Source organism: Tarenaya hassleriana, unplaced genomic scaffold (genome assembly GCF_000463585.1).
Source record: "Tarenaya hassleriana unplaced genomic scaffold, ASM46358v1 Cleome5, whole genome shotgun sequence".
Taxonomy (NCBI): domain Eukaryota; kingdom Viridiplantae; phylum Streptophyta; class Magnoliopsida; order Brassicales; family Cleomaceae; genus Tarenaya; species Tarenaya hassleriana.
This window is the reverse complement of record NW_010967707.1, coordinates 2,913,252-2,931,463: the sequence shown is the minus strand read 5'-3', so window position 1 is coordinate 2,931,463 and position 18,212 is coordinate 2,913,252. Positions and strand designations below refer to the sequence as shown.

The window sequence follows — 18,212 nt, the reverse complement described above, 5'->3', positions numbered from 1 at the left end:
ACGTAGACCAACTTCTTCACGTTTCTTTTCATTTTGGTTATTATTACATATTTTTTTTTGATAATCCGGAATTTCACAAAGCCCAACTACATCTCTCAGAGGACCGGAGCAGTCCATGTGAAAACCTCTCCCCAACCAAGAATCGAACCGCAGACCTGAGTGCTTTGTACACAGCTACTGACCACTCGCCCACAAGCTCTTGGGTGGTTATTATTACATGTTCTACTTCATAAGTCTTCCTTCCACGGCCAAATATCATATTACTATATTGGAAATATAAAATACTTTTTTAAAAAAACGAAAGTAAAAATGAAAAATGCTAACATTGGTTGTTTTGTTGTATAGAAAAAAGCTGAATGGGAAATTGAGTATTTTGATTTTTTAAAAAAGTATACACATAAAATCATATATTTAACATACAAGTTATTGTCACGTTTTAATCTAAACTAGTTCTAGTTGTGCAAGTCATGCAATTAAAACAAATGTTTGAAATTTCTCCATCGGTGGACCGACAACGACCCTTGATTCTTACACTTCTCCTTTCATTTTATTTTTCGCACGCCACTTTACTATTTATTTCGCGGTGCAAATATTTGAATAAAAAACCTTATTCGCTGACTTTTATCAACAAACATTTCACCATAACCATGAAAGAGAAAGAGGATCTTTGATTCTATACGATGAATAGTCGAGAGGAGGTTTTCATGTAGAAGAAAAAATTAGGTATGTGTTTAATTTATATAATTAATTGTAGTCAATATATGAAGACTACTATAAAATTAATTGAGTATCATTCTTTCAAATTTGAGATATAAACAAGGAAAGCTGAATTGTTAAAATGAGTATTTCGGATAATCATTACTAATAACCAGATTTATTGAATTTTTTTTTTAAATCTATTAGATTTATTGAAAATTGCGTCTAATCGATAAACCACAGTTCTATAATCTATTAATAAACCTATGAAAGAAAAAGAAAACAAGAACTCTTTATTATTAATTTTGTTGAATTCTGAAAATCGATTTCTTTTTTTTTTTATATATATATATATATACCATGAAACAAGTTATGAATAAGTGAATATCGTCTCACATGTTTTTTTTTTTGAACTAACCCTTAACTTTTTTTTTTTTCACATCATCTTCTTCCTCTGCTGCTTAGAACCTTTCGCCCCTCCCGAGCCACCGCATACAATCGAACATTCAATCCCACAAATGTTACTAAAGCACGAAAACAAGCCGCTGTCCCCCCCTCCTTCCGTGTGTCTCCGGCTATGTTTCTTCATCGGGACAACCGCAACCTGATGTTTCACACTCCGACCTCCTCCTCCTCCTCCAATGGCGTCGTTCCGTTTATAGTTCGAAGTTGGTTTATAGTTTGAGCTCGCCTTGTAATCAGAACTCGTCTGATAACTCGAACCCGCGTCCAGAATCGGCTGTAGATTGGCCTGCCACCTCTCTAACTTCGACTGCAAACCCTCGACGCTCCGTTCATCGACGCTTATCACCGTGCTCTCGACTTCTCTGCCGGCCATTGCTCTCTCTCTCGCGACCTGTGCCGCCACCACTGAAGCCGAGGGGCCTAATTCCGACTCCGTTATAACGATCCGTCTCGCCCTCATCGGCGTCCCGTACTCCACGTTGTTCTTCTTCGGGACGTAGCCCATGTTTCTCGGTCTCATTGGCGTGGCATAGACATCATGCCTTGCAAGAGTTGGTTTAGCTTCAAATCTCGGATTTGAGGTTGTCTTTGGTGTCTTGTTCGGAGGATGATACGCCACCATTTGAGAATCCGACGAAAACTCGTTCTTGTCGGACGAACTGATCTCGAAATCCGAGTTCGTGGTTTGATTACTGCCCGTTACATCGTCTTTACGCTCGAGGTCCTTGAAGCTGTTTCGTCTGATGATCATAGTGCTAACCCCTGATTCCACCATAGAGCTCGTTTCGCTTTTCGAACGTCTCAGACCAGAGGGTTTGGTCGAGATTTTGTTCTGGTGGAACACCAGATCTTCCTCGAACGTCGAGGGCGTGTACAGAGGCATGCTCGGTCTCGAGCTATCGATCAGCCCGACGGCTATGTTGAGCAAGCCGTGGGGCCGGCCCGAGGCTCGAAGAACCTCTAACGTGACGAATCTCATGGCCGGCAATGACGTAGGACTCAGGAGATCAGTGATCAGGGCTTGGACCGTGCCGATGTGGATGTCTTTAAACCAATGCAGAGCGTATATCTCAATAACCATTATCGATGATGTCCCGTAGTAGAGTGCTTCCTTGTCGAGACGAAACACGAACTTGTCGTTCCACGTGGGGTTGGTTCCGCCCGTGTTGTCCACGCGGGTCGTGAGCTTGTGCTGCGGGTCGAGCCACGCGACCGCGTATGTCTTCATGTATCGTGCCACCGGGGCGAGATCTTGGGCTGAAATAATGTTCAGCTCCAAGATCTGCGACGGCGGCACCAGGGGCGGCTTCATGTTATTTCTACGTGGTTTCCTCAATGGTTTTGGCCGAGAAACAAAATAGAAAGGATGGAATCGAGAAGAGGAAGATCTTCGAAAGGATTTCGGGGTACGAGGTCGATGATTTTTACGCAATCGAAGAAATTTTTTTGACGAAGTCCTTCGTCGTCCTTTGAGGGGACGACGAAGGAAGATAATGCATGGAAAGGGTGGCCGAGCAAATTTAGGACAGAACGAGAAAACCAGAGAGAGAGAGAGAGAGAGAGAGAGAGAGAGAGAGAGAGAGAGAGAGAGAGAGAGAGTTATTTTAAGCTATTATGTGCTTTTCTTCTATCTTAATTTAGGTCGTGCATGAAAGATCTACTAAACGACAGATACATAGCCACAATACACAATCTTGACGAAACAGAGTACAAAGCGAAATCAATACCTTACAAATATGTGTCGACAGTCTCCATTTCACATGTAGCATATATGATACGCCCCTAGACGTTCTTGACTATGCTTCTGCTCCAAGTAACCTAGAGCTTGTTGCTTGGGATCCAAGTTTGTAACAGAATACATAAGGGAGATATTACTTCAGGTTACACATCTTTGAACCCAGCCTGCAATGGATCTGCAAACAGATTTTTTGCAAATTCATGAGAGCTTAGCTTCTCGTTCATCTCTCTGAATTTCTCTTTGAGCCTCTTTATCTGCCCCCAAGAAAAAAAAAATGTGAGATGACATGAGAAACAGAAGCAAGAAACAGAGAGAGCCGGTTTCTGCCTGCTTGGTTCAGGGAAAAGACGAGAGAAAACAAAAAGATGTATAAGAAGATTCAGGGTTCAGTTTGTACCCTTTTCAGCTCGATCTCCGTGCTTCTTTTCTTCTGATCAAGTGACTGCCGCAGACTTGTGATGTCAAAAATACTATCGAGATCGTCTTCAAAAGCATTTTCTAGCTCCTCTCGGAGGAGGGCAGGCAACTTATCAACGATTGGCATTAGAAGAAAACAGTTGAACTGCAAACCCACGGGAGAAACCACCAACCAGTTAGAAAGGTATAGTCATGAACGGATTCCTCCACTATTTCATCCCAAACGGGAAAAAAAGATAGAAAAAGACGAGAACATGGTTACAAGAAAGAAAAGGGTATAAAACCTTTAACTCCGCCGAGGCGAGAAAATATTCTCGTATTCCCTGGAATATCTGTTGTACCAAGGCATATACAATCCTTTCAGACGAAGGAGCAAGTTTTCGGTTCCAAAGCGTGCTATCTAGAAGGTCAGCCAACCGTGTTTCTGATGTCTGAATACTGGAACCTGGATCAATGTTCACAGCCAGATGGCTGAGCTTTATGTCTGACCTTGATTTTGCGTCGGGAACTGCTGTTCCGGCTTGTGCATCTTGAGGAAAACCGAGTGCCACAGGATTACCTGCAGTAGCTAGTTGTTCTGTTCCGCCAAATGAATCCAAGAATTGGCGTAGACCAGCTCGGTTCTACATAAAGTTGAAAGGAAAACTCCAAATAAGAACGGGGTTCAAAATTGAATTCCCCAAAGGAGCAAGAACGAGATGTACTACTTTGAGCCCATTTTACAAAGTTCTTATAATTTGGTAGGGTTATGAAAGTTCAGTTATGCAAATCTATTATTCGGATTAAATATGTACGGCTCAGTTGAAAGGAATCAAGAGATTAAGGTCATGAATTTAGTTTAGATTAGAAACAAATGCTATAAAACTCAGAGCAGTAACCTTGTTGTGAAGAGACCATGTGACATAGCGAGTAGTACTTGCTAAATCTTCCATACACCTGCAGATGATTGACAAAACACGAGGAACATAAAATGAACAAAAATCTCTGTCAAAAGTACACAGGACGAACTTCTAGCAACTGAAGGTGACACGAAAACAAAAGCGACATTACATGAGAGCACAACTTAAAACTCATTTCATAACATACACCTACAAACCATACTCTCTTTCCATGTATTACGGTAGATATTATGTTTTCATAGCCTGACTATAATGTCCCAAAACAGAATTCATCACAGGGAAACTGCAAAACTTAATCAGTTCCAAAACAAAATTCCATCTAATGTTTAGGTAACTATTACATGCTTTTATTCAGACTATTACTGGAAACCAATCATTTAGTTTACCTTCAATGTTTCCAAGAGAAAAAGAGTGCCCATGGAATTGCATTTCCATTATTTTAGTGCATGCGAACTTTATGTGGAAAATTAACCATGGCCACTAAGATTGTCCCGACAGATCACAGAAAACACTTTCAGAAACAAAAGCCAAGGGTAATGAGGAACTGGAAAGTAGTTACTTGTCGCGGCATGTTTTTTCTGTAGTTTCCACTAAACTGTTGAAAGCTGAAGCAACCCGGTTGAGGAACACCTCATGGCCACTTAAGTATTCACCTTCTTTCTATCCAAAATCAAATATGCATACGTTATTCGCAAGGAAGAGAAATAGAGGATACCAACAATGCACAAAAGAAAGAAAGCTCCAACCTGAAGAAGGTATATAGATATTGGAAGCAATCTCTTCAGAATGTGTAAAAGCCTGGCACCTAACTACACCAGTATATAAAAAAAAATAATAATAAGCGAATCAAAACACACAAAAACTTTGATCCTGCAATATGTCTTGAGGGAACATATACATAAGTAAATAAATAGAACTTCATAAGAAAAAATCCCCAATAAATATTTCGTGCTGCCAAAATACATACTTGAAACCAATCTAAGCACAAAGAGATCTTGCTAAACTCAACACTCAAAAGCAGTAAAATAATAAGACGTGCTCTTGCAAGTATTACTAGCAGTAAAATAATAAGGCGTCCATTCTATCTTCCAAGAAGGAAGAAGAAAATTGAAGATGTATTTAGTATCACCTGATGAAGAAAAGGCTCGAATGTGTCACGAGCCTTTGCAACTGCTATGACGCAAGCTGTTCTAATTCCATAAACAACAACAAATCAGAGACTGGGGACTTAAGTATCCAATGGAAGGCATTGCTTTAGAATAATACTACCATAAGCTTGAAGCAGGACTATGTTGCCTCTCAGTTCGTGATATCATACCTGGAATAGTTTGTTCCATCATGAATATCCTCGACTCCACATGCATTTACAATTTCTTCCCGCGTTATTGGTGGGCATTTGATAGCACCAACTAAAAAACGGAATTCAGCCATGGCACGGTGATACTGTGCACCCCCATAAAGGCGCATCCCAGCATTCTATATGTGAAAGAGGAATTTGTTCATGTCCCCTTGTATCTCAAAAGGTTCAAAGAGATATTTCTTCTTTTAATGTCTTTTGAAATATTCTTATTTGGCTCCAAATTCTATGTCCATCAAATTATCTCCAATCAAAATCCCATGTTTCACGTAGATGGATAGTCGAACAAATAGAGATGGCATGCCTTAGAATGAAAAACAACTCTAACTAATTTGCTCTGCCAAGCAAACTGTTCATTACTTAAAACTTCCAAGATGAAAACTTACTGGTATTAACTTATGAGGGAACTGAAGACCATCAGTACCAACAAAAGCTCCTCCATTCATCCTTTCATCTTGCAATGTCTCACCTGGAAACATACATCACTCTAAACTCAGGAACATAAAAAGGAAACATGGTTCATACGGTGTATGTGTCATATGATTAACAAATGCCAATAACTCGACCTTACTTGACAAATGCTCAAGCTTGTTTCAATTTTACATCAGTCAAACCTTGGACTCAGATAAACATAATAGAATATCCAGTGGCCATACATAAGAGGTTCAGTGTGTGTATATGTGCATGTGTACATCTCTGTGCCAAAAAATAACATCATATGCATGTGATTGATCTATTAGCATGCATCATCTCATGTGCGTGGTCATCCCAGTACAGTAGGAAAACTGAATTGAGCAGATGCATAAAAACTCAAGCGTGAAAGTTAAGACTCAACAACAACCGTACACAAATATCTGTTGTGAAATACAATTGACTCAAATATGAAGCATGGCAGCAATATTACCAAATTTATCTGGAGGCGCCACAACTGTTCCTTTCAATAACAATGATAACTGGTCAACCAAATAAAATGAGACAAGTGAGAAAACCCAAATATTAAGCAATACTATCTGACCTGGAGCATATAAATCTGAATCTATATGTACTGATGACAACATTCAAACGATAATCATACCGACACAGGAGCACTCTTAAATCATTCTAAAACAGTAGCATATCCTACATAGCATTTACATGGACATACAAGTCTCCTATGACAACACAGAAACTCAGGAGTGGGTTACCCAATATATGTTTTTACTAAAGGTAACAAAACTATTTTTATGAGTCCATCAGTCCAGACACAAGTAGAGAAAGATGCAGAGGAGTACATACAAGCAAAATATAAATCTTAAAAAGGAAAATCTACCTTGGTTAAGAAAAGATCATGGAAAGTCCTTCCTTTCTCTTTTAGTTTTGCTTCATCCAAAGAGCTACATTGAAAGGCAGAAGAAACTCAAACATTAACGATGAGCATTTCCTTGAGATTAAAAAAGAATACAAAAAATATTCTTGAATCGATAAGACATTCCTAGACAGGATCATTTTAGGCTGTCATAAAGGCAACTTAAGTTAGCACACCTGAGTTCCTTGCTAATGCTGTCCAACTTTGTAATTGTACTCCGATACTCCTTTCCTAGAAGTGGAATGATCAACGGAACACTCTCCTTGTACCTTGGAAGAAAATCGTAATGGAAATTTAAGCACAGAGAAAATATACAACAAATAGATTCTATGTAATCGCAGAGACAAGCAAAAGAATTCAACCTTTTCCAGAGTAGTTCTTCCAAAAAACACCTTAGTTTACTAACGCCAATCCTACTTCTTTCCTGTTTTGTCAGCAAACGGCCTAACTTTTGCTCCAGAGACGCAATATCTTCTGTTTCTCTACGTGACACGGCCTGCAACCGAAACGATACAAAGTGCAGCATCCTGTATAACGTTTATGAATTTGATAGTAACAAAGAACCTCTTCGTAGTGCAAGAAAGATTACGTAAACTTATTTTAACAGAGCAAAAACCTGTTTGAACTCATCATTAGACTTGTATACTGAATCCTGTCCATAACCAACCCGTCCAGAAGGCACAGACGTGAAAAAAGGAGAGTCGCCCAATAAGGAGCTGTCAAGTGTGCTTGAAGGAGGTGAGAGGAAAACCTCCACATCTGATGAACATGAAAATTGAGGAATCTTGGTGTCAAGCTTTGTAGAAACGACTATTGTCCTTGAAAGCTCAGGATCAACCTACATGATCAACACAAAATACTAAGTTCCAGGCTATAAATAGGACAAGGTTACACACAGTGGAAAACAAAACAGCAAGTCTCGTATAAAAGTTAAGCGTAACATACTTGCATCACTATCCTTCGCGTAGTTGCAACACTCCAGTCACTGCTATCTTCAAGGCACAAAATGATGAACTCTTTGTGTTGCATCTTTGCTCGAACCAGAGATTCCACGGCCCTCGCTTGAACCTGAAAGGACAAATGACCAACAAATGAACAGCCAAAAAACTTATACAAAAAATCAATTCAGTCATTGAGTTGGTTGGGGAGCAAAATAAACCAACCTGAAGTGCTCGGCTTTTCTGTCCTGGAGCAGGAGCTATGAGTCCTGGAGTATCTATGATGGTAAGGTTGGGGCAGTACTTATACTGCACTTTGACAATGATCTCCTTGGCTGAGAACGGGCATGCTTCCTGCTCCAGCCTCATGTTTTCTGCTTCAATATATGCCTGGAAGCAAAGAAAATAAAATTACAAGCTTCCAAGACCTCATCTTTTGGGAAATAACAGCTCAGAGAACACAGAATTCCCGATAGTCGAGGGCAGAGAGAAGTAGTGTATAAATCGACTGAAGGGTATGACTAAAAGCCCCTTAAAGGCGACTGGTGTTCTTTTATGAATGACAAACATGGGCTACAGGATCAGCTTCTATTCATTGTATCTACAAAAATCATAGCATATACACCAAACTTTTCCTTAAACCTAAACTTAGATCCAGCGGAATTACCTCAATATAAGAGACAATGCACAGGTACAAGATCAGGAAGGGATAAACGAAAGAAACAGGTCGAATAACGAAACATCTGAAGTCATATACTGCACAATATACCTGCCTATAATACCTGATGTTCATGAAGTAAAACCCACAAAATGGGTGACAAAATTGAACTTATTTCACCTCTCAAATCACCAGAATTTCGCAGAAACAAGCAAATCGAAGACCTAAAAGGAAGCGAGAAAATGCCTGAATTTGGGGGAGAGATTTGGGGACGGCGACGGAGGGATCAACATCGGAGACGAGGTGACAGAGAGGTGACTGACACTGAGGGTCATACTTCATGTGGAGAGTGATCGGCCGGCGAGTCTTGGTTCCGCCGCCGACATGGTTGAACTGAAAACCCATGAGCGCTTCCACGAGCGCGCTCTTGCCATCGGTCTGTTGACCCACCACGAGCACCGCGGGTGCCTCGAACGGCGTCTCCAGCTCCTGAGCCAACGCGTGAAGCTCGTTGTACGCCTCGTACAGGCTCCATCTCTCCTCCTCCGCCTCTTCCGCCGCCGCCGCCGTTATCGTCGTTTCCTCCGGCATTGCATCCTCCGTCGCCATGTTCGCCGTCATGGGGTCTTCTCCTCTTCTTTGGCTAGGATGAAGAAGATGAAGCTCAAAATGAAGATGAGCAGTGGAGCGGGTGTCTTTTTCCTTTTGTATACGACAGAGACTGACCGGCGGTATTTACTGTGAAAATGCAAGCCCCTTGAGTTCATAAATAATAATAATAATAATAATAATAATAATAATAATAATAATAATAATAATAATAATAACTAATTCTTAAAATCCAGTCACTTTGCTGTATTCAGCATATTTTGTTATTTGTAGGGACGAATCGAAAATTAGATAATTTTAGCCAATTGTAGCCTTAATTTGAGCGGAGAATTTTGAGCAATAAAATCTTATTTTATCTTCTTGCAATTAAAGTTAGTAAAATAAGAGTTTTAAGAAATAGCAAATAATATTTTTATAATTTGAAAAGTTTTCTTTATATTGGGCATTAGATTAAATTTTAAATTCTAGTGTCTAGGTTAATTTTGTAGTTTGATAATTAGAAAAATATTTTTCTCTGGATTAGCAAGTTTTCCTTAATAATAAAAAATAACCTATTTGCATTTAACAGTAAAATTAATTAAAATCAACCCAACCTAAAACTAATTAATTATCTTTTTAAAATCAAATTAACCGAAAACAAATTGAATATGAAACAAACTACTAACAAGAACAGAACAAAAAATTAATCTTTTTATAATTTTTTTAAGAAAACCAAATCAAATATCGGACCAAACAAACTAAAATCGAATACCAATAGATACAATTTTTCCGAAAACGAAAGCCCGAATGAAAAATAATCGAAAGGCAAAATATCCACTGCTTCCACAGGAACGAAACCATGCAATATAACTCGACATTGGTTCAACAATAAATATGAGAAACGGAGACGAAGATTGTAAATAATCGCAATGGAAAAGAGAACGCCAAAACAAAACAGTAAAAAAGTCGCCGATTCGAGATTCTACGATACTGATATTTAATATTTTACCGCCAACCCCATGTACTCTTTTAGTTTCCATAACTTGAAAATGTCCCCAAGTCACTACAAGTGTGTTTCACAAGTTCCTCTTCCAGACAAGATGAGGTAACAAACAACTGCCGGAATATGGAAGCTCAGCCCCAGCTCATCCATGTCCCCTGGCTGTGAATCCGCCGAAACCCCAGAGAGATGGATGCCTTACCATAGCTTCGTCTTGACCCAGAAGAGGACGAAAACGACCCCGAACACTATGGCTACCGGTGCCCACTTCCGTATCAAAGCCTGGTGCCGGTCGAACATTCATACAAAGAAACAGATGAGCAATGTGGATGACATGACATGGAAGTCTTTAAAAGAGATCACTAAACCTACATCCTTTTCTTTGATACATCGACACAAAATCTGAATCAAATGGAAACTGCAATCGGAGGTGTAAACATGCTAAGATTGTTTAGGTTTACGGTGCAATACATGAATATAAACCGTTAAATTGAGAAGGATTTGCTTTCACTTCAACCGAGTTGCATATTGTGATATAAGTTAGACCGATATGATCAATTTGCAGTTAACAATAACACCCCCATCAGCTCATACAATGTATCAGAAATAGAAAGAGAGCAATGTTGGATGTAACATGCAATAAGAATTTAAGAGAGAGCAATGTCGATAAATATGAATGAAGCAGTGTATCATCCACGGAATGATGGAACTGACCTGGCGGTTCAAATCTTTGGCCTTATCAGCATATATACGGGATTCTGAGGTTAACCGGCTTGACATCTCACTGACCTCTGCATCAAAGAAACAGCAAGGGTGAGGATGCAGCAGTAGATAAGTACGCCGGTACCCCAGAGAAATGCACATAATGATTAGTTCAGCCTCTTTTTTCTTATCTAAGGAGGGATTTTTTGTTACACATGACGTTTGACAGCGTAATACAACAAAAGCATCTTACGGTCAAGCTTTTCGCCAACCCCAAGCACTTCCTGCACATTTCTCGTCATTATTTGATGGACCTCATAAAGTTCATCATTCAACTTGGCAATATTCCGTTGAGTACGAGTGTCTTGGTACAGTTTCTTGGTTTTCTGCATAAAGGTATCTACAATAGATGAAGACAGAAAAATAATGAAGACCCAAAAAATCATGTTTCAGTGATGATGAAAACACAGGTGAATCTATGCATACCAAATTTAATGAAGGCATATGGCCGAGCAGCTGTTTCAATGAGAGCTCCATTGACACGTTCAAACTCATTCTTCAGGTCTTCCAAATATTGAAAAGCAAGTTTCTTGGGATAAGCACGGTCGCACATTGTCAAGTAGCAAACACGTCCTTCTATGATGTAACTGAGTTCATGGTCAAGGAAGCATATATATTGCATCCTACATTTTCATGTCATGATGAGAAGTACAACAATATAACAAGGAAATAAATCATATCATGTCATGCATCAGACGCTAGAAATAATAAACAAACTTTTCAATCACCCAGCAAACAGGTTAGACAGAGTCAAAGAGCCAGATATTCATGCAAGTATATCAGATCATATTATATGCAGATCCAAGGAATGCTTATTCCCACAAACAAAAATATTCTTCAATGGAGTAAAAAACCCTACCTAATTTCACCAATGGAGACTAAAAGAACACAACTGCAGTTCAAAGATTCATTTAAAACCTACCAACGAATAAATTTCCCCTGGAAGAAACCTGGTATGCTTATGAGAAAAGTTAAATTAAGGATACTGGAAAACATAAGGGCCGGTTTCAATTGACATCCTTGAAGCCTCGTTTTGTCCTCTCGAAAGATTCTTAAAAAGAGCCTTGACTTGCTGCTTATACATGTCAGCATCTTGCAAGTCGCGCCCGTCATCCAAACCCTCTGCCAGAGGCAGACCATCAGTAACACGGGCTATCATTGTCATCTTCACCATCTTTGCCTTATTTCTTCTACAATGATACAATCACAGCAACCATCATAAATTCCACCCACAGAAATGAATTAAATAACTCAGCAAAACCAGAGAAAGCCAATTTTTTCATCCAGCAAAAACGAGATATTTATCACAAAAATCTCCCTATTATCTAGAATTTGTAAGCAAGGAATAAACTAGTTTAGCAAGCAATACGGCCGTGTCGGTAGAACATGCACACCATATGCAGAAGTGGAGCTGCAAGATGAAAGACCAGTTTTACCTTCTTAACGTAATTTAGCAATAGTTCCTCAGAGAATTTCCTGAATTTCAAAAGATGTGGCTACAGTTAAATCACTGTAAAACAGGAAGATATAACTTTTCCACAGATGTTTATCATACAAAAAAAAAGACATTGCATAACCACAGAACCACGTGCCACTACCATAACAACAACTCTGAAATCAGAGAAGCTTAACAAGTCACAAAACTGATGCATCTTAATGTTTGATCATCAGTTCACGAAAACAGATATTAACATCCCAGCAAATCTATCACAATGCAGAAAGAACATCAATCAAAGAACATAGTGAAACTCACACATGACATGAATGATAGAAGCACTAGACACCACACATTATATTATCACAAAGAAAAATAGAGAGAAAAAGCACAAAACTATGTAGTTGGAACAAGACACAGTTTCATAAAGAAAAAGATAAAAGATCACCCCATATATGAAACAACAAGCCGGTATTCAGTAGTTGTAAACTTGTTAGGTCTCCTGTCGTGAAGATGCAGAAAAGAATACAATACAAAAGAGATTAACAAGAATGATAAACTCCAGACATGTCAAAGTCCAATTGAAGGTCTTACCGATCAATGCCACTACCAGAGACAAGTTATAAACAAACATACCTAGTTCAGAATCAGAACAAATCAATCTTCAAACAGAGTTCATAAGCAAACAAGCTGCAAAAACTTTATACATGCTATCTCCGATGAACACACACAAACAGATAACCCGTGAGAAACTTAAAACATCCGACAAAGATGCAGAAAGAAACAGCTCGAGGAAGCTTGCATCCGACAAAGACAACAAGGCGAGAAATCACACAGCTTTGCATGCAACACGCCCTTCCGAATCAATGTATCTTTTCTGAAAATAGAATCATAATTCATCAAAAAGCACATGGATTTCCCAGTAATTGTCGACGTTTCGACTGATTCTACTTCTCAAAATTTCCTAAATTTCGCTTACCACAAAGGGTTTAGATTTCAACAGCCGAGCAACCAAAATCAAACAGAAAATAAATCAAATAAACCGGTAATTGCCACAAATCCCATGAGACGTGTACGACCAAGCAACCTAAAGAACAAACAGGAGAAATAGGGCGGATCGACTCAAGCGAGCTCAATGGAAACGAAACGAGAAGAGAGGTAGCGAGAAAATACACAATCAATCTTTCTCTAAACCTATGCCATCCAAACCACGCAAAAACCAAAATTTTTCTCCGTCTAGGGATCGAATCCAGCACCAGAGAAAGCGAGAGAGCATGCGCGCTTACGGGTGAACAAAATGCAACCGACTTGGCTCCCCGAGAAAGATCCGATCCCGCCGTGAAATTACCGGTGAAGATGAAAACAGGAGCGAAATCGATCGAGATCGAGGGGGACAAAGAAAGATAGGAAACAGATGTAGGTTTTTAAGATTCTGTTTTCGAGTTTTTAATTCTTTTTTGGAAAATATCCAAATACTATCGCAGAAGAATACACATATAAAAATATATATTAATTCAAACAAATCTAAATACATTAAGGTTCAAAATATATTTATTTAAAACATGACAAATTATTCCAATAAAATATATATTTTATAAAAACTTCTCTTTTTAACCAAACTTAAAATATAGTTATAGTATTAATTATTCTTATAATTATATTTTTTTTAAAGAAAATTAAAATTAAATAATTAATATAATAACATTTTAATGTTTTCTATAAAAATTGAAGTTTACGTAGATGAGTATATAGATGATTTTTCATATATATATATATATTAAAATTTGTGGTTTTTTATTTTCTAATTGTGTAATAATTATTTGATAATTTATATATTTTACTAAAAAACTATGACTCTCTTCCTATGGGAGTATATCTCTTCATTAGATTACAAAATTCGGAAATTTAAAAATACGACATTATTTCAAAAATTCATAGTTTTCTCAAATTAAGAATAATTTTCTTTACCAAAAAAATTAAGAATAAATTTATTTTTTAGTCTGAAAATTTTAAAAATTATATTTTATCTAAAATATTTTATAAATTTAAGCATTTATATGAAATTTTCACCGTTGAGGTTTCATGAATCATGAGTGAGTACTGTATAAAATCACCGGCATTTACATTCTCCCAATATATAAAAGCCTAACAAGCGCTCACAATTTACGGTCTTATCCTCTCTCTCTCTCTCTCCTTGAAAAGCATTGGCGAAAGGAGCAGCGATCGGAGAACCCTAGGAGAGAGAAAAACCCTAGTCGGAGGGTGAGGCGGGAAAAATCCTATGGCTGCGGCGAATGTGGCGCATCCCGTCCGTGGCGGCGGTCGGAGGGGCGGTGGAGCACCGGATGACGACAAGCTCGTCTTCGAGACGACGGAGGGGGTCGAGCCTATCACGAGCTTTGATCACATGGGTATCAAGGAGGATGTGCTTCGCGGTGTCTACGATTACGGGTTTGAGAAGCCCTCTGCGATTCAACAGAGGGCTGTGATGCCGATTCTACAGGGCCGCGACGTTATCGCTCAGGCCCAATCAGGTACCGGGAAGACCTCCATGATTGCTCTCTCTGTTTGCCAAATCGTCGACACCTCGTCCAGAGAGTATGTTCTCTATTCTCTATTCCTTTTTTTTTTCTGTGAAAGCCCTAACTCCGATGTTAACGATCTCTTTTGTTGGATTATCCATTCGATGTCCTGATTTTCCCCTATACGTTTTATCATTCTGGGTTCGGTATTGTATTGGGTTGGCTTGGAGGTTTGTGGGAATTTTTCTTATAATTTCTGTCTGATTTGCGGTATCTCTATCATGTTAAGTTGGTATAATTTCGTGAGCTCTTGGTCCATGTGCAGTTCTGTGTTGTTCTGAAGGTTATCTCGAGATGGTATTGATTAGAATTCCATTTCCAAAAGCAAGGATAATTTTTCTGGATTTGTTGCTAGAATAATTGGCAAACATAGGCTGTGAGGTGTCTGTTCCATTTTACTTATCTGTTTGAGGTTTTCATTCAGGGTTCAGGCCTTGATATTATCCCCAACAAGAGAACTGGCTTCACAAACAGAGAGGACAATACAGGCTATTGGGTTACAGAGCGTTGGAGAGGATATTAGGAAACTTGAGCATGGAGTCCATGTTGTGTCCGGGACTCCTGGTAGAGTCTGTGACATGATAAAGAGGAGGAGTCTACGTACCAGAGCTGTTAAACTATTGATTCTTGACGAATCAGATGAAATGTTGAGCAGAGGGTTCAAAGACCAAATTTATGATGTTTATAGATATCTTCCACCAGATCTTCAGGTTAAATCTCACTGTCCAAATCTTATTGATTGGCTAGTAGCAGGTTTTTGGCTGTTGTTGCTTGTTTTTTCTTGGTTTAGGGCATTAATTGCCTGATCGTGAGTCATATTGCAGAATCTGTCAATTTATTGGAGTTGGTGACATTGCGATCTTTCTAATATACTGTTTGTGATTATAGGTTGTCTTGGTTTCTGCTACTCTTCCTCATGAGATTTTGGAGATGACTAACAAGTTTATGACAGATCCTGTGAGGATACTTGTGAAGCGTGATGAGTTGACTCTCGAAGTACGTTCCCTTCAGTCTGCTCCCAAAAGTTTTTTTTCAATGAGGCTTGATTACTAACTTACCTCTCATGGCTGAACTTCTGTTTAAAATCTTTCCAGGGAATCAAACAATTTTTTGTGGCTGTCGAGAAAGAAGAGTGGAAATTTGATACCCTGTGTGATCTTTATGACACGCTCACTATTACTCAAGCTGTTATTTTCTGCAATACGAAACGAAAGGTAAGCAGCTTCTTGTGTTAAAAAAATCTAAAGTTTGTAATACTTGTGTGTTTGCATGATTTGACATATTTTTAGTGCCTCCAGATATGTTGGTCTCGTCTTGTGGATTTTCTCTAGTTTGGCAGCCGGTTAAGAACTTGTGTGAATCTTCTTAAAAGTGTAATAAAGGTGCAATATATTTATTTGGATTCAAAGTGAGTTTATAGAATATCTCCACTGCTCAAGACTTGTTTAAGCGTCTTTGATACACCATGTGTGATTGATTTGTGTATCTTGTGATGTCAAGTGTTATCCTAATGATTTAGATATCGTTTCTTTTTTCAATCTTTCGTAGGAGTTGGAGTTGAGTTATTATTTTTTCGGGAAAATTCCATAAAAATACGTGAAATTGTCAAAAATTCCCAAATAAAAACATATATATTTTTTAAACACGGGAAGACAAACTGAGGCATAATTTGCCCAACTATGTTGGTTCACTCTATATGTGTGCGTGATGTAGGTGGATTGGCTTAGTGAGAAGATGAGGAGTAACAATTTCACTGTATCATCGATGCATGGGGACATGCCTCAGAAGGAGAGAGATGAAATCATGAATCAGTTTCGGTCTGGTGAAAGCCGTGTTCTAATCACTACGGATGTCTGGGCACGAGGAATTGATGTTCAACAAGTAAGTTGGGCTTTTCTTTTGCACAAAATGTCATATTTCTACTGTTAAATGTTGTTGAAGGTTCCTAGTGGATTAAATTACTGTCTTCCATCGTTGATGTCTTAGTCTTAGGATGTGTTCTTGGGAAAGGCTTGCTGTATTTCTTCCTTTTTGTGCTCATGAACCTTCCATTTAGTTGATGATAATGGTTTTGTAAAACTCAAATTGGAGGTTTTCAATGATGTGTTGTCCATAAAGGATGGTGTGCCTCCTTCAAGACTGTTCATAGTATTGCTTGAAAAGTTATCTGGATATATAATCGCGGGTTCTCTTCACTAGTAAATTGCATGTAACATCTGCTTCCCCACCTTATGGATTTCCTTTTTCCCATTGGTGTCTGAATCAAGATGTTTGCAACAGGTGGATATGTGCCTTAAGATTCCTGTACTGCCTAGGTTTGGCTTGGTCATTTTCAAGAAATTAATATTGACATGAAATTTTCTCCAACAGGTTTCTCTTGTCATCAATTATGATCTGCCCAATAACCGTGAGCTTTACATCCATCGTATTGGACGTTCGGGCCGTTTTGGTCGCAAGGTAAGAGTCCAATCCTATTTCTGGTTGGTCTTGCACATTTTTGGACTGGCTACATGGTTACATATTTTCCCACACCACACTATCCAGAGCTGTTGTCACATGCCTACTAGGAAGTATCTAATAGGTCAAAACAATGTTGGGAATACATATGGGTTATCAAAATTAACATTTAAAGTTTCAGCAGTGACCTTATGCTGTACTTATTTGTGTTCACTTGTGTGTTATGGGCACAAGTCAGAAGTGATCTTATGGTATTAGAAAACGGTGTCCATTTTATCACGGTCAACATACATTCGTGCCTTCTTCAAGCTTTTCCGAATCTTTGATCGGAATGAATAATGACTATAATGCAATGAAGCAGGCACCATGAGAGGGTGTATAAGCAAATAATGGTCATTTGGGTATTGGGATTAAATCATGTTAGCGATGTTGTTGTTATCTGTGATAATGATGTTGTTGGCCACTCCCAGGGTGTTGCCATAAACTTTGTGAAGAGCGATGACATCAAGATCCTCCGGGACATCGAGCAGTACTACAGCACACAGATTGATGAGATGCCCATGAACGTTGCTGATCTTATCTGACGAGAGATTTGGAAGGGACATGGATGGTCAGTGTCTTGACGCTGCTTTGTTAAGATTATGTTTGCTTCACATGCTGCGCTTCCGGTGTGTTTTTTTTCATGGATTTTTCTTTTTTGTTTTATGGGAAATGTTAACGTTTTGACATATTCAAACGTGAAATGTTGTTTTAGGAGCTTTAATTAACAATGGTTAGAAGAAAATTGGGTGTAATTTTGCGTCTTGGTTTAAAAACTTTTGAGTGTTTTTTCTTTATTTCTATACAAATATATATATATATATATATATATGAGC

At 38.6% G+C, this 18,212-nt stretch overlaps 4 protein-coding genes across 10 annotated transcripts; 1 reads left to right on the top strand and 3 right to left on the bottom strand.

Moving 5' to 3' along the window:
- Positions 1 to 1,037: 1,037 nt before the first annotated feature.
- LOC104826528 lies at positions 1,038 to 2,722 on the bottom strand. The gene has a single exon (XM_010559275.2). The coding sequence runs from the start codon at positions 2,471 to 2,473 to the stop codon at positions 1,133 to 1,135; it is 1,341 nt and encodes a 446-aa protein (XP_010557577.1). The 5' UTR covers positions 2,474 to 2,722; the 3' UTR covers positions 1,038 to 1,132.
- A 38-nt stretch (positions 2,723 to 2,760) lies between these two features.
- Positions 2,761 to 9,233, bottom strand: LOC104826527 (dynamin-like protein ARC5). 2 transcript variants are annotated; one of them, XM_010559274.2, is made up of 18 exons: positions 8,760 to 9,233; positions 8,081 to 8,245; positions 7,863 to 7,985; positions 7,534 to 7,755; positions 7,280 to 7,413; positions 7,094 to 7,186; positions 6,882 to 6,945; positions 6,477 to 6,525; positions 5,959 to 6,041; positions 5,534 to 5,691; positions 5,345 to 5,405; positions 4,962 to 5,024; positions 4,775 to 4,875; positions 4,195 to 4,252; positions 3,876 to 3,939; positions 3,601 to 3,761; positions 3,297 to 3,461; positions 2,761 to 3,153 (listed from the first exon to the last, which is right to left on the bottom strand). In XM_010559274.2, the coding sequence occupies exons 1-18, from the start codon at positions 9,132 to 9,134 to the stop codon at positions 3,043 to 3,045; spliced, it is 2,250 nt and encodes a 749-aa protein (XP_010557576.1). In that variant the 5' UTR covers positions 9,135 to 9,233; the 3' UTR covers positions 2,761 to 3,042. The 2 variants fall into 2 exon arrangements, with proteins under 2 accessions (XP_010557576.1, XP_010557575.1); XM_010559273.2 differs by having other exon boundaries at positions 3,601 to 3,939; positions 8,760 to 9,232.
- A 763-nt stretch (positions 9,234 to 9,996) lies between these two features.
- On the bottom strand, positions 9,997 to 13,753 carry LOC104826526 (25.3 kDa vesicle transport protein-like). 6 transcript variants are annotated; one of them, XM_010559269.1, is made up of 7 exons: positions 13,555 to 13,753; positions 12,300 to 12,339; positions 11,850 to 12,053; positions 11,290 to 11,450; positions 11,057 to 11,203; positions 10,816 to 10,892; positions 9,997 to 10,383 (listed from the first exon to the last, which is right to left on the bottom strand). In XM_010559269.1, exons 3-7 carry the CDS (start codon positions 12,035 to 12,037, stop codon positions 10,300 to 10,302), a joined length of 657 nt encoding a protein of 218 aa, XP_010557571.1. In that variant the 5' UTR covers positions 12,038 to 12,053; positions 12,300 to 12,339; positions 13,555 to 13,753; the 3' UTR covers positions 9,997 to 10,299. The 6 variants fall into 6 exon arrangements, with proteins under 6 accessions (XP_010557571.1, XP_010557568.1, XP_010557572.1 ...); XM_010559266.1 differs by having other exon boundaries at positions 13,585 to 13,753; XM_010559270.1 differs by having other exon boundaries at positions 11,850 to 12,050; positions 13,585 to 13,753.
- A 708-nt stretch (positions 13,754 to 14,461) lies between these two features.
- Positions 14,462 to 18,169, top strand: LOC104826525 (DEAD-box ATP-dependent RNA helicase 2). Its single transcript, XM_010559265.2, has 7 exons — positions 14,462 to 14,896; positions 15,305 to 15,590; positions 15,769 to 15,876; positions 15,975 to 16,094; positions 16,594 to 16,761; positions 17,251 to 17,337; positions 17,808 to 18,169. The coding sequence occupies exons 1-7, from the start codon at positions 14,580 to 14,582 to the stop codon at positions 17,919 to 17,921; spliced, it is 1,200 nt and encodes a 399-aa protein (XP_010557567.1). The 5' UTR covers positions 14,462 to 14,579; the 3' UTR covers positions 17,922 to 18,169.
- The last annotated feature ends 43 nt before the right edge of the window (positions 18,170 to 18,212 follow it).

Excerpts from the sequence above, each read along its gene's own strand:
- LOC104826528 (XM_010559275.2), bottom strand. The coding sequence starts at position 2,473 with ATGAAGCCGCCCCTGGTGCCGCCGTCGCAGATCTTGGAGCTGAACATT.
- LOC104826527 (XM_010559273.2), bottom strand. The coding sequence starts at position 9,134 with ATGACGGCGAACATGGCGACGGAGGATGCAATGCCGGAGGAAACGACG. Across the intron at positions 7,187-7,279 it reads GAAGAACTACTCTGGAAAAG|GTACAAGGAGAGTGTTCCGT; the intron begins GTTGAATTCTTT and ends TTTTCTTCCAAG. Across the intron at positions 6,042-6,476 it reads GGCGCCTCCAGATAAATTTG|GTGAGACATTGCAAGATGAA; the intron begins GTAATATTGCTG and ends GTATGTTTCCAG.
- LOC104826526 (XM_010559269.1), bottom strand. The coding sequence starts at position 12,037 with ATGGTGAAGATGACAATGATAGCCCGTGTTACTGATGGTCTGCCTCTG. Across the intron at positions 10,893-11,056 it reads GGTTGGCGAAAAGCTTGACC|AGGTCAGTGAGATGTCAAGC; the intron begins GTAAGATGCTTT and ends TCTTTGATGCAG. Across the intron at positions 10,384-10,815 it reads CCAAAGATTTGAACCGCCAG|GCTTTGATACGGAAGTGGGC; the intron begins GTCAGTTCCATC and ends GACCGGCACCAG.
- LOC104826525 (XM_010559265.2), top strand. The coding sequence starts at position 14,580 with ATGGCTGCGGCGAATGTGGCGCATCCCGTCCGTGGCGGCGGTCGGAGG. Across the intron at positions 15,877-15,974 it reads GTGATGAGTTGACTCTCGAA|GGAATCAAACAATTTTTTGT; the intron begins GTACGTTCCCTT and ends AAATCTTTCCAG. Across the intron at positions 17,338-17,807 it reads CGGGCCGTTTTGGTCGCAAG|GGTGTTGCCATAAACTTTGT; the intron begins GTAAGAGTCCAA and ends GGCCACTCCCAG.